This window comes from Callospermophilus lateralis, chromosome 14 (genome assembly GCF_048772815.1).
Source record: "Callospermophilus lateralis isolate mCalLat2 chromosome 14, mCalLat2.hap1, whole genome shotgun sequence".
In the NCBI taxonomy this organism is placed as follows: domain Eukaryota; kingdom Metazoa; phylum Chordata; class Mammalia; order Rodentia; family Sciuridae; genus Callospermophilus; species Callospermophilus lateralis.
This window is the reverse complement of record NC_135318.1, coordinates 38,394,974-38,409,755: the sequence shown is the minus strand read 5'-3', so window position 1 is coordinate 38,409,755 and position 14,782 is coordinate 38,394,974. Positions and strand designations below refer to the sequence as shown.

The 14,782-nt window shown below is 38.2% G+C and overlaps 1 protein-coding gene across 2 annotated transcripts in view; it reads right to left on the bottom strand.

The window, feature by feature from the left end:
- Nucleotides 1–350: 350 nt before the first annotated feature.
- Nucleotides 351–14,782, bottom strand: part of Ston1 (stonin 1) — a 50,995-nt gene continuing 36,563 nt past the window's right edge. For both annotated transcript variants that reach the window (XM_076832678.2, XM_077105151.1), the window contains exons 3-4: nucleotides 6,752–6,954; nucleotides 351–4,154 (exon numbers count right to left, since the gene is read on the bottom strand). In XM_076832678.2, coding sequence (XP_076688793.2) covers nucleotides 4,080–4,154; nucleotides 6,752–6,954 — 278 coding nt within the window. In that variant the 3' untranslated portion in view covers nucleotides 351–4,079. The remainder of the gene's footprint in view (nucleotides 4,155–6,751; nucleotides 6,955–14,782) is intronic.

Below are 14,782 nucleotides of genomic sequence, written 5' to 3'. Positions count from 1 at the left end.
ACAGCCAAGCCTTGTCATTACCAGCAATGGCTAGAATAGTGCTTGGTGATCTGCCTGGTACAGTTTTGAAATATTAACTTTAATAGATAAAAATTTAATTTCAACAAATGTCAGTTTTCTTATGATGGAAAGAAAGGTTGGTTTCATTAGGGTTTTTTAATCAGCATTGATTTATTTTTGTATCTATTATGGCCTACCCACTGCACCCACCCCAGCTCTCTGAAATATATTCTGCACTATTGGGTAAAAATATATTCTGCCCTATTGGGTAAAAATAGTTTTCAAAACTTCAAAAACTTTGCTTTTAAATACACATTATTTCTTTAGTACTACTAAACAAGTTGCCCAAGTTGTACAATTCTGTTCTCCTGTGGACAAAGTTCAGCCTATTGTCAAAAAAAAAAATGGTATAAGACTTTGAAATGGAAGTCCTATCTCATTTTCATCCAGGTTATCAATACCTTTACTTTGTCTTTGAATTATTTTATGAATCTGTAAATGATAGAAGTCTGATATTAATGCACATGACTCTTGTCCACAGAAATGTAAATTAATTGTTAGGACAGGAGGATACTATATTTTTATTGTTGCCCTAAGAATGTATCTATTGGCAAATTCATTTGAGAATTCCTTACTTCCTATATATGTCTCTTTTTGAATTCTCTTTGGAACTCCTTATGACTTTTTTATTTTATAGGGTCTCAAGTTGCTTAAGGTCTTGCTAAATTGCTGAGGCTGGCTTTGAACTTAGGATCCTCCTTCCTCAGCCTCCCAAATTGCTGGGATTATAGGTGTGTAACACCACACCCAGCATTGAACCAATTATAACAGCTTATGGATTCCCTCATTAGTTAGTGAGTTAAATAAAATCTTATGCACATACTCACTTCATACCTTTATGAGTCATGATTATTTGCTCTTTTAAAAATCATCCTTTATCATATCATCAATTACAGTTTGATGGTATTATTTTTCCAGGATATGCCAAGATGCCATGTTCAATGACTCCTTAATAGTGAAGTCTTATACATATGCCTGACAGAGAGTCAGTTTTTGAAGGTTATTGAAATTGATTTCACACCTTAAAAAAAATATCCCCAGGCCTTGCAAAAGATATAAGTCCATAGCACAGCAAGAATTATTTGAAATACATCTTTAATTTTAGAAAAATCAATATGCAATCTACAAAATACTTTGTTACATGATTATTAGGGCTCAAACTGTTTTATATTTGTATTGATAGAATACAAAATCATATTTTGAGTAAAACATTATAACAATCATTGTTAAGGAAGACCTTCTAACTGAATTTATAAGAAAAGGGCTGTATTATAAGCACAGCTCCAGAATTAAGGGAACTAAACTCCTAGAACTGTCTAAAATATACATCAGGTCAAAAATTTTAGCCTTTATGTTCTAAAAAATATCCTTTTTCCATTCCTTTTTTAATAGATAAACTGTTGTGATTCCATTGAAAAAGGAAATATTCTTTAATTCAGATCTTCATAATTGATCATGTGATGATCAATCCGTGAACTCATTTATATTGTTACTATGACTCTGTGATTTGTAAAGTGACCAGACTAGAACAATTGGAACAGAATGGGACTAGTCACAACTGCTCCTCTCTTTGGAAATGTGCCATAGTGTCAATCAAACAACTGACTTTAAAATGGTCAAACTCGTAATAAACAAGTAAACTAACCTAAAATGCTATAAGTATTTCTTCCTTTATTCCCTCCCGACTTCCTTTAAAAGTGAGGTGGGGGGAGGCTTGAAAATCACTATTTACTTTCTGACAAAAGAAATTCTACTTCCTAATTTTTAAATCTAAATGGACCTTACCTGATTTTTTTCACTTAGAGCTCCACAGTCACATTTGACCTCCTGCGATTTCTAAGGTCAGAAGAATCATATTAAGAAGGCTCTCATTCCTACACAGAATGTTAATTTAACACTAAGTAATGAATATTTAAGGTTCTAATAAATGTGCAAATTAACAATTATGCAGGAGCACCCTGCTGTTAATGCTATCAACCTTTGCATTGCTGCAGAAACTCAATTTGGGCTTTAGTCTTTTGTTACTATATTTTCAACAATGAGTCTTGAGATGCTCCCTAAGTCTGGGTGGCTTGTGAGTAAATGACCCTAGCAGTGACGTACCCATAGATACTAGTCAACCTGTGAAGCATGAGAGGCAATTAGTTGAACCCTTTGTTGAATTTATTTTGAGGTGTAAATATTCATTAAGTTCGTCTCAATCAGACTGTGAGTTCTTTGTAGGCCAGATGCCATAAAACATACTTGGAAGGGAATGGCAGTAATTAACCCAACTAACTTCCCTGGGATTGTGGTATAGCATCAGATCTGGCCCACCGCCATATTTGTTCTGAGCAGACTGAAGTCGCTCCAGAGTGTGCCCATGCCAGACGATAAGAAAAGATGGTGGAATTTTAAAATCAATCTCACACACACACACACATACACACACACACACACACACACACACACACACACAGATTTGCCCTCCTATACACATAAACAGTGAGTCTCAAACATATGATATTATGAGCAATATGTCAAGTGAAGTTAAAAAGAACAACATCAATTCATTTCTCCCATTGACTTTTGCATTCTGTGCCTTCACAGTAAAAAATGAAAAGCAATAAAATCTGCTAAATTGATACAGACCATCATAAATGTTTGTTTTAATCTGTTATTTGAACAGATTAAAATGAATGTAATACAATATTAAATAAAACATAGGAAATAAACTCTGTAGGCCAACAAAAAATGTTGTTGGGAAGAACATTATATAAGTTTTGACTCAAAACAATCCAGTAAATAGAGAAAAATGCCTCCTGATCATATTTAAGATTCAACATATATTGGAGGTGTATTAAAACCACAGAGAAGTTTGTTTTTCAGACTAAAAAACATAATTCTGATCTGTTGCTATAAATATTAAAAGGAAATTACAACTAGTATTATAGGTGCTAATGATGCTGGCTTTTCACTAAAAACTAAACTATTGTAGTCATTTCCCTGACTTTGAAGAATAGAAATGTCTTCTCTCAGAAATATTAGTAAAATAATCTAATGTCTTTCATTTTACTCATCTTTTAAAGAATAATACTCTAAATTAAGCATATAATTAACATAAAATAGCATGGTAGCAACACTACATAAAATAATCATGATTTAGAATCTACTCAAGAGAGGCTTCTGTTAATTACAAATAATACTTTATCAAAATACATTCTTAGAGTCTATACTTTTAGAAAACAATATTCATGAACTTTTAAAATTTGTCTTTAATGTACATAAATATTTTAACTAGTGTCCAATACTCTGATTCTATTTTGAAAGGAATCCCACCAACCAAAAGGCAGTATGTCTTAGTGACTTATACTAAAATATGTATATCAACAGGAATAGCTTCAAAGACACTTTGCAAATGATAACAGAGTCAGGGAAAGATAGCTACCAGATACAGCCAATGATTACTTACCAATGTGGTCAGAGGATGGGAATATAAATAATTCAAAACCACTGATACTTCCAAATCTCCATTTTAGCTGTGGTTTCAACCTCATTCTCTACCAAAGCACGTTTCAGAGATGAGCAAAAGGGGAAGTTAAGTATTTTGGTTTACATCTTCTTTTGATTGCCTTTCCCTCTGGTACAGATGCTAACACAGCAAGAAGAGATTGGGGACTGAGGGATAATAAATATGGCACTCAGGTAATCCAGAGTACAAAACAATCAGCCACTCAGTAATCAAAAATCAAAAACCCTTCAGCCAAACAGGCTGCCGGGACGTATTTCAGATAACGGTGCCTTTGAGTTTCAATAAGAAGCAAAATATCACACAAATTATAGACACATTTAGATGAAACCCCTATGGCAAAACATATAAAAAGCATAAAACACAGAAGGTTTGGTTTTAGGTCTAAGCTTCTGTACACACAGCCACTGGGCCTGTCCTAAGCCCACCACTCAGAAGCCAATAGCAGAACTTCATGTGGTTTCTCTGAGTTACATATTTGACGTGTGGATCATCATCACTCTTGGTACTTCTACTGAGTTATGCAGCCACCAGCTTTATCTGGGTCTTCTCCATCGATTTTAATCCATTTCTTTTCTATTTCAACCTGTTATATAAAAGCAAAACATGGGCAGCATTAGCAGTCCAATTTATACAATAGGCAAGGATGGGCCAGCTCACACTGTGACTTCAAACACAGCCCTCCCGCCTCCCGCCTAGCTTAGAAGAGTGCTCTCTTTGGGGACTAAAGAACCCCTCAAATCCTTCCCTCCAAATCTGAAGTTCTTTAAGTCAATATTGAGAATACATATTGAGAATACACGTATATATTGATAAGATATTGACAAGTCTTGCTAGATGTGATCAGTTATCTCCTAAAGGATCATATTATACAGTCATTGGCCCACCCAAAATTTAAAACACACTCCAAATTATCTTCCTAAAAAAAAAAAAAAAAAAAAACGAGTTTACAAACTAGTAACCCAGTTGAGCCAAACCATCTGTGCTGCTTCTTTTTCTAATCTCATCTCAAATGTCCCCTCCTCATGGAGATCCTCCTGGACCACCCTGGAATAAAGGAGTCTCCCCTCACCCCATTCTCAATCCTGTTGCCCTATCATATTCCCTTTTTAGAATTCATCAGTTGTTGAAATAATATTATTTGCTTGTTTACTAATTTTTTGTTTGCCCCCCCACACATACACTAGAAGCTCCCTCAGGACAGGGACCTTGTCTCTCTTGTTCACCACTGTGTCTCCCATCTATAGCAATAGCTGGAACTGGGACACAGTTCATCAGACACTAAAAGGAAACTAACAGACAGTGGGGATGATCAGGACTTTGAAGAAATAAAGGCACAGATCCATGGTAAACCTGAGATACTTTGTTATATAATTTTAAGCTATCTACTAAAACTATGTGAAATTGACATATTCTATAAATAGGGAAGCCGGTATAAGTAAAGTCTCTGTGTGTACCTAACTCACATTTCAGTCATACATAACACTTACACAACTAGTGTTATAGGTCAGGTTCCCAAGAGCAGATTCTGAGATAAGATTCAAGTGAGAAAGTTCACTGGGGCGTTCTGCTGATCACTGACGGCGGCGGGGAGAAGGTGGGCAGAGCAGCCAATATCTGGGAAGCTGACCCTATAGTGGTCCTGTAGACTTAGCCTAGCTGATCAAATGGGGTCTTTATACACTGTATCTACCCATCTCTTGACACAGGTGACCCAGGAGAGGACATGACCTTGGGCAAAGTAGCTCTCTTTAGCCATGCTGGAAAAGTAAGTTCTTCAGTGCCAAAAGAAGTACCCAGGACAGCATCTACCCATCATTAATTCTATCAATAGGAAAAAATCACCAGGCTCAAACATATAGACTTCTAAACAGATGGTCCAAAATAAAGAAAAATCCTGGTATATTACTATGTTATAGGAACCCTAGTTGGTGTTAATGATGTCTTATATAAAATCACGTGATTTTAATAGGAATAAATGAGTAGAAAATCAGGATGGCATTAATCATAGCTGAGATTCAACTAACACATATATTAAAATGCTATTCGTATAGATATTGTCCATGTGCAAGACAAAAAGAAAACAAATTCTAAACAGAACCACCTGTTTGTTAAGCACTATTCAATTTCTGTGATTTGCAAAATATTTTCCAATTTAAAAAATATTTGTAAACAAAACCAGCAACATTTTAAGATACTATGGGAAATATGTGGGAGATATGCTCTGTGTGTGTTTCTAATATATGTTTAATATATATATATATTAATATAATGTCTTTAATATATGTTTCTAAACAGATATATGTATGTGTGTATATACATACCAATTTGAAGGAAAAATAATAATATATATGAAGAAAAAATAAGTTTAGAAACAGATGTAAGTGTAATTCACCTGGCCCAAGAGTGCAGAACTGATGGTGAACACTTAAAACTCTTGTAACAGAGTAACTTGGCATTTCTCAAAGGATGCTCCACAGAATACTAGTCCATAAGATATTTTTAAAATATTTTTTTAGTTGTTGATAGACCTTTATTTTATTTATTTATATGTGGTGTTGAGAATCGAACCCAGTGCCTCACACATGCCAGGCAAATGCACTACCACTGAGCCACAGCCCCAGCCCTCCATAAGATATTGATGTGTGTTTTATACACACATAACCACCAGACAATAGTCCACAGTCAATGATTTGGGGAAAATTAGATAAGCAAGCTTAGCAATTTTCTTTTCGTAGGACTTTTCAGAACCTTCATTTAGTTAATTTACTATCCCAACCTTTTTTTTTTTTTCATTGAATCACTATGAGAGACACATGTTGCACAGCACATGAGAAATGCTATTCTAACACATGTTCCTCAGAACATCTTGAGAAATCTCACATCATAATTTTTATTACAAATGTACTTCTAAGATATGAGTTCATTTTAAATGTCCTGTTTTTCATTGAAAGTTACATAACTGTTAATGTGTGTTCTCCAGTATGGAAGGGAAGAACTAAGCTCAGTGGTACGACAAAGTTTCCATGGCCAAACTTATTTTCTAGAGCAAATATTATTACACACACACACACACACACACACACACACAGAGTCACTTCAGAGGGTAAAGCAAATATTTAAAGCCAAATCAGGCCCCAGTTCTAGATGGCCCAACATGAACCAAGGGGCTCTAGAATGTACCTGGATGTTGTAGCAAGCTCGCTGTTGAACATGTTTCTGTGGCTGGACATCGCTCTCCACCCCCAGAGACCTGACCTCTGTCCTTGAGGCACAGGACTCAGGCATAGAAAACTGAACAGTAGCAAATGGATACCAGTCAGAGGGAATTTCTTGGTCTGATCCAAGTTCTAGTTTGTATGACAGACAGTGGGGATGATCAGGACCTTGAAGAAACAAAATTGAATGGTCAAAGTGTTTTAATGGCCATTGAACATTTCTCCTGAACATAAAAGGCATTTATCTTTTACTTTAATAAGCAATTCCATTGGCATTATAGCAGTAAAAATTCTATTTAAACAAAATGCTATCAAAATCTACAATTGTGTACCAAGTAGTGGAAATTCCATCTGCATTTTTAAGTACTAGCTCTAAGAAAAAGTATAATTTTAGCCGGGCATGATGATTCAAGTTTCCAGCATCTTGGGAGACTGAGACAGGAGGATCATGAGTTCAAAGCCAAATTCAGCCACTTAGAGAGACCCTGTCTCTAAAATTAAAAAAAAAAAAAAAAAACATATAGGTGTGTGTGCACGTGAGCAAGCTGGGGACGTGGCTTAATGGTTAAGTACCCCTGGGTTCAATCCCTGGTACCAAAAAAAAAAAAAAATTACAATTTTGTTACTGTTACTATATACCTACAGAGATTAATTTCTCAAAATGTTTCCAATTACAAGTATTACAAAGTTTTTTCTCTAATTAAAAGGTAAGAGTAATGTTTATAACATAATTATTTGGCCACAATGTGCTTTAGCCCTGTGGAAACCTCTTAAGCTCTTACAAGTAACTCTTAATTCATTCATTTTCTTACCACTCCATTTATAGATAATGCAAAGGTAAATTTCAGCCCAAATTAGGTTATATGAAAAAGTATGATTTTGTTAAACTTGAAATTTTATTACATTTCAAAAAATATTCCAAACCAAGAATTATTTTTTCAGAGGGACTGATTATTTTTCACTACTGTAATTCTCATTCATCCTTCTAAAAAGCTTTGACTGGAACAGATATAGAGTTATAGAGTGCAGAGACGGGCATATTGGCATCCAAAATTTCAATCTAATACTTGTTTTCACTCTATCCAATTTGTCATTTATTGAGCATCTACACTGCACCAGGCCAGGATCTATGCCAGACCCAGAGAAATACTGGATATACTCAAAGATTTTAGGTGGATTCACATATGTGTGTACATGTATTATAATGGAGTATAAAATATTTTCACTGCAGTAACTTTATAAATGATTCATGATCTTGTTGCCATTGTTCATAGCATCTACATATCCAATGTGGCTGTCTTAAATAAATGTCCGTGATGACAGTAATTTCAAAAGCCAGATGAAATTGCTGTACCACTGACATAAATCAAGAACATTTCATCAGAGTATAGCTTTAGGCACAAAAACAAGAGTTTAAAGGATTTCACTTAATTCTGAAAAGATAAATTGCCTTTCATTCCCTACAACCTGTTTCTTGTAGAGAAACTAATAGAATTCCAAGGCTGTAAAAGGCCTTGAGAAGTTATCAATCAATTAACCAACAGATGTTCATTAGCCACATCCATAGGAAAACAGTGGCCTCTGAGCACTTCTACCCACATCACTACAGGCAAAGTGATGACTTCATTCACACCCCACCCCTCAGGAGAGCCACAATCCATTATCCTTTCTAGACTCTGGCCACAGCCAGGATGCACAAAGTTCATTCACACTTAATTCAGTCCTACGATGGCAGAGTGATTAAGAATCCAACCTCTGCACCCAGACTACCCAGAGGGTGATCCAGCTCTGCTATCTAAGAGCTGTGTGATCCCAGGAAAGTTACTTACTTCTTTGAACCTTGGTTTCTCCATCTGAAATGAGGGTAATGATAACATGAACTTTAGATGGTTGTTGTCAGAATCAACCAGTTATATACACACAGAACAGGGAAAGTAGTATACTCCAGTGGTACAGATGTGCTGCCCATGTATTATTAACTTGACAAGTACTACTTGATTTTTATATCCAATATTATTACCTAATTGTTATGACTGTGCTAATAAAGAAACTGTGAATTCTACATAGAGTTGAAAATTATACCGGAGATGATCTAATTTTTTTAAAAAAAAATTTGACTTGTAGATGAACACAATACCTTTATTTTTATTTATGTGGTGCTGAGGCTTGAACCCAGTGCCTCACATATGCTAGGCAAGCACTCTGCCACTGAGCTACAACCCCAGCCATGGAAACAATCTAATTTGAGATTCATATTTTATAAGGAAAAAAATTAGGGGAAGTTTTTAATAAAAATTTAAGAAAAAAATTAAACCCAAATTGAAGATCTCATATTTGTACAATGTTAGAAATAAGACCTACCTACTTTTCTGGGGGAAACAAATTGTAAAAAATAAAACCACTTTTTCTCTTCAAGTTTTCTGGGATATTTTTCCTGGCTTTTGGAGTACTCTAAATACTCCATAATGTTTACTAATACACTCCTTAGACTTTGAGCTCCACGATAATGGCTCCTGGCACGTGGAGCTTAGCTGATTATTTGTCAAATTCACAGATAAATGAATGAAAGATAAAGGGAAATCCCGTCATCTTAGTTCTGACCACTAGGGGGCACTCCGGGGCTTTGGTACTTGTTACTGTCACAGCCCAACTCCTAATCTTAGGTGGGGAAATGCGTATCACAAAATCTTCTTAGGTCTGTTTGATATCCAGTTCCCCCTGAACCAAAATATTTAATATCTGAAACTGAATTGTTGAGGGTCCAAAGAAACGAATAATACAAGGATGACACACCAAAGTTCCTATGGCAGAGAGGCACAGTGGTGCACTCCTTATAATCCCAGCAGCTTGGGAGGCTGAGACAGGAGGATCACGAGTTCAAAGCCAATCTCAGCAAAGGTGAGGCACTAAGCAACTTAGTGAGACCCTGTCTCTAAATAAAATAGAAAATAGGACTGGGGATGTGGCTCAGTCGTCAGTAACCCTAAATTCAATCCCTGGTACCAAAAAGAAGAAAAAGAGAACTTTTGGTAAGAGAGAGGCATGTTTGCTAATAGACACTCCAGCACTGCCATTATTACCCTTTCCAATTCTATGCCACTGTTTACACCGCCTGTGACTAATCAGGGTTCTCATTCTCTTTCTGGGACTCCCTCTCTTTCCCTGCTACTTCCTCTCCCCCCCCCCCAACAAGGCCTAAACTCCCAGTTCTCCTTCACACCTCAGTGTGATGAAATCTATGAGCTCCAGCCCAAGCCAACCTTTGCTGTAAAGGAACAGTGAGAATGGAAGAGCTGGTAGAGAGACATTTCAGAGACCTGCAGCTCATCCCACCTCTCCTGAAATCGCAGGGGATTTCACCAATAGGAAAGGTTAAGCTGGGCTCACAATTTCCCAGGAAGAAAAGCAAAAACAAAAATATTTTTAATTAGTGCATAGTAGACTAGTTCATATGTTCTCCACCAGTTTCCACAAAATATCTTTCTAATAGTAAAGGTTTTTCAGAAACTGGTTTGGAAAGCATGATATTTTAAAAATATTTTTTAAAGTCTTGTTCTCTAAACACACAAATCATATTAAAAAATCACACCGAGAACTAGAGATGACTTCTAGGACCCAGTTACTGTGTGTGGTCGGTCCACAGGCCCACAGCAGCACTTGTTAGAGACACAGGAGTGTCAGCCCCAACCCCAGAGTTGGCCTCCATTTTAACAAGGTGGTTCACGTGGAAGTTTATTAAGAAACACTGTCCTGAGACAAAGGCTTCCCCTCAGTCCCAACCTTCCTCTGCCTCTACCTCTTCTCAAGAGGCAAATCAGACTGCAGCCTACCAGGCACTTTCCTGTTCTCTGCATTGTCCTTCTCACTTATATAACCAGCCCCCTCGGACCTGCCCTCTCCCCTCCCCACTCTGACCTTGTCTGGACCCTGATCTAATCTTGGCACCCAGATGTAATCTTCACCAAAGCTTTGATCCCAAAGGATTTGCTCAGACCACTATCACTGTACAACTGACTGAAATGCTTGTAAAATGCTGTTCTGTCTGGGCCTGGCACTCTGACAGTCTCCAGAAAGAATCCCTGAGGGCCAAGATCAAGTCCAACCAAAGTCCATTCTTGTAATTGTTCTCATTGAGCCCAGCTGCTGGTAAATACCAGTGGGAAGTGACAAACAGGCCTCTAGAAGACAGGAACGCATGGAGCAGGAGGAATGATCTCTGCCTCGGAGACCAGACAGGGTTTCTTTCACAGGACAGTGACCAGGTCAGTAGTTCTCCTGAGCCGTGGCTGCAATAGGAAAGCTTTTCACAAACATTAAAAACTGGGCCTCAGCCCCAGAGATGTGTTAGGGGCTGGGGTGTGTAGATGGGTACAGGTTGAATACCCTTATTTGAAATGCTGGGGACCAGAAGAGCTCCAGATTGCAAGTCGTTTTGTTTTTGTTGATGATGATGTTTTTTGGTTGTTTTTTTTTTTTTTTTTAATTTCATAATATTTACATAGACATAATATCATTGGAATGGGACAAAAGTCTAAACAAACTTCATTTATGTCTCATATATACCTTATACATATAGCCTGAAGCTAATTTTATACACTATTTTAAATAATTTTGTGCATAAAACTGAGTTTCATGGCATGGAATTTTCCACTTAAATGCTCAGAAACTTTCAGATTTGGGAGCATTTTGAATTTGGGGATTAGAAAAGTTCAACCTGTATGTTTTTAAAGCTCTAATGTGTCTAACATGCAACCAGAATGGGGAGCAGAATATTCACCCCAAAACGGGGAAACAGACTATTCACTTATTTACTTATGTCGTTATTGGGAGTACTGGGAATTGAACCTGGGACATCTACCACTGAGCTATATTCAAGCCCTTTTTATTTTTTATTTTGAGACAAGATTGCAATAAGTTGCCCAGGCTGACCTCAAAATTGCAATCCTCCTGCCTTTGCCTCCAAGTAGCTGGGATTACAGGCATGCACCACCATGCCCAACCCAGACTTAATTTTAAAAAGGTGAATAATTGACAGATCCTAGGCTATCTCAGCTAATGGCAACACCATTCCCCACACTAGACACCCTGACTTTGTCCCCCTCCCTTGCCCCCATGCCCAATTTGTCATCATCTTGGAGGAACCTCCTCTGAATTTCCTTATCCTTCCTTGTCAGCCTCCCTGTATCTATAACCTACTCCTGCACCCTCCCCTGAACTAAACACACCTGCGTTTCCAAAATGGGGTATGATACTGTCACAGTCACACCTGAAGACACGTCTGAGGACCTGGTGACAAACTCCACACCCCATAACATGGCTCACAAGATTTTCATGTGCTTCTTTCTTCTCTTACCACTCCCCAGATTTTAGTAGATTACCCACCTACAGGCCTGTGGTTCTGCTGTTTATATTCTGAGTGGAATCTGCTGATAGTTCTGTGACAAGCTTAACCACCAGCTCTTGAGTAAAGCCTTCCCTCATACCCAGGCTTATCTCTCCTATTTCTGGGATCTCCACTGTGCATGTGTGTGCGTGCTGGAATAGCATACTTCTCCCCAGTGCACCTGGGGGGTTGCTCCTGGGTCTATCTCACCTGCAGGGATCATGTTTGTGCATCTCCCAAGCATCCAGCACAGAGCCTGTACCTGGAGGAAATTTAGTGGGTCTGCAATGAAGGAATGAGTCCTCCTCTCAAGAAATTCTTGTTGATTCCATCCGTTACCTACACCATTCATGCTAGGAAAATCCAGTGTTATAACAGGATTATTTTCACAAGAAACTTTATATGCTGTTCCACTTCCAAAATTAAAAAAAAAAAAAAAAAAAAAAAAAAGTATGGGTTCAGCTTGCAAAATAAGTGGTGGCCCTGGCCAGGTTAAACTGAATGCTTAGTCCTTTCAGGTCCTCCAGGACTACCTGCTCCAAGCAGGTTATATGAGTGAGAAGGACAGTGCAGAGAAGCAGCAGGATGGTCTCCCTGTCTCTCTGCTCCCAGCTGGTGAAACCAGCAGGCTGAGCTCTGCACTCCTCTCTCAGATGCATAATCACTACCACAAATCTATGAAAAAAACATGTTTGATCTTTTGTTCCAACAACCATCTCTAGGACCAACAGAAAACTCCAGGAATTGAGTTATCAGCCCTCAGGGGAGGCCTCTGGTTCCAGGAGGTTCCAGTAGGCATTCCAGCCTACCTGCCTTCCCCGCTTTCCTTTTTTTTTTTATTTCCTTTAACATGATAAAAGCCAATTTCAATCCTGATTTTGTTTAACCCTCACAACTTTAAAGTAGCACAAGGAGCTTTCACAAAAGATCACTGAAAACCTGGTTCCCAAGATCTTCTACTTGTTTCCCTGACATGCAGACAATCTGAGAACCCTTCAACTTGCCTCAATAGACTCGTTATAAAGGAAGGCAGAAGATCTCTGTGGAATACATCATGGAAGATTCTGACCTTCTCATCACACTGGAGTTGGCCAGAAGGTGCAGTCAGAGGCTATCCATTGGGACCATGCTAACCCAGCACTACCCACCCTGCCTGGGCCCCAGCTAACCTTGCTGGGGAACAGACTCCCAGCTAATGTGGGAGTCACAAGAACACTGAGGGGTGGAACACAGCTTTAATGAAGGAGAAGACTACAGTGTGGGGACTTCTCTTCTAGATGGGACCTAGGTGCCTCAGTCCTCCAAGTTTATGTCTCTCACTTGATGATCTTTGTCTGTAGCTCAAGCTCTAGTCAGTTGACAGATGTCACCAGAGAATTATAAGTCATGGAGAAGGTGGTCCACAGCCACCCGGGGAGCACTCCATGCTGCCCCTCTATCCACGGTAGCTGGGGCTTGCTCTTCCTGCTTTAGATCATTACAAAGTCTGTAGGGCATTGTGTACACTGCTCTGCAATGAGGTTCACTGGGGAGCTCTCTAAACATGCCGGTACCTAGGCCCTGGCCCCAGGAGTTCTGACTAAATTGATATGGAGCAGGGCCTGAACATCCAGATTATTTAAAAGGTCTCAGGACATTCCAACATTTGGTCAGGTGTGAGAAACACAATCAGAGGGTCACCCCAAGTAAAAATTCTTCTTCTCAAGTCCACAGGCTGGAGAGGTCTCAGATGAGCTTAAATTTCCCTAAAGAACTAGAGCAGCCATGAGCTATTTGGAAACAGGGACCAGATCTTACCCAGCTTTACCCTCACACTTGCTGCTGCACTTGGTATACAGTAAGTGCTCAGTTTGACTGACTACATGAGTGAATGAATGAGTGAATGAATGAGTGCATCAACTCAGATCTCCCAAACCTGCCCAAATTCACCTCCATAACTAGAAAAATAACTTTTAAGAAACGAATAGCCCTAATTTCCAAATTTCCCTTGTTGTTTTATGATATCAAGCCCACTACTAACTTACTATTCTAAAATGAACGTGGGGCTAGAACTGGCTTTTCAAAGTTCTGACCTTCTAGATTACTTGCTCTGCATATTTTTAAAAATAAACTGAATTTTTAACACTTGGATTGTGTCTAATCAATTCTAAAACAACCATTTGAGATAGTTAAATAGGTAAATTCAGCCAAAGAAATTAATTTGGTTTAAAAAAAAAAAAAAAAAAAGTAAGCCAGTCTTATTTCCAAGAGCAGGGAGGGAGCAAAACCTAGGGAGGAAGCATACTAGCTAAGAATTCAAAAAAGTTCAAGTATACTCATGAATGGCAGGTCTTTAAAGATTAATTAGGGAATCTAAGCTATGTTAGAAACATTTTTAATATTTGATGTTGACAGGTTGATGTCAAAAAAGCCCAAGGGAATGTCTGCATATTTTCCCTCAGTTCACCATCCACAACAAACTCCTAGCCCAGGATCCTATCTCTTAAGATATTAAGTAAGATGTAAAAAGTTCAACTTTTGTGGTAGAAATAGGCCCCAAAGGAAACAAATAAACCAGCTGTTGGGCTAACTGTTCCCTTTCCCACAGGTCTAGGTAAACCGGCCTCAGCTGAC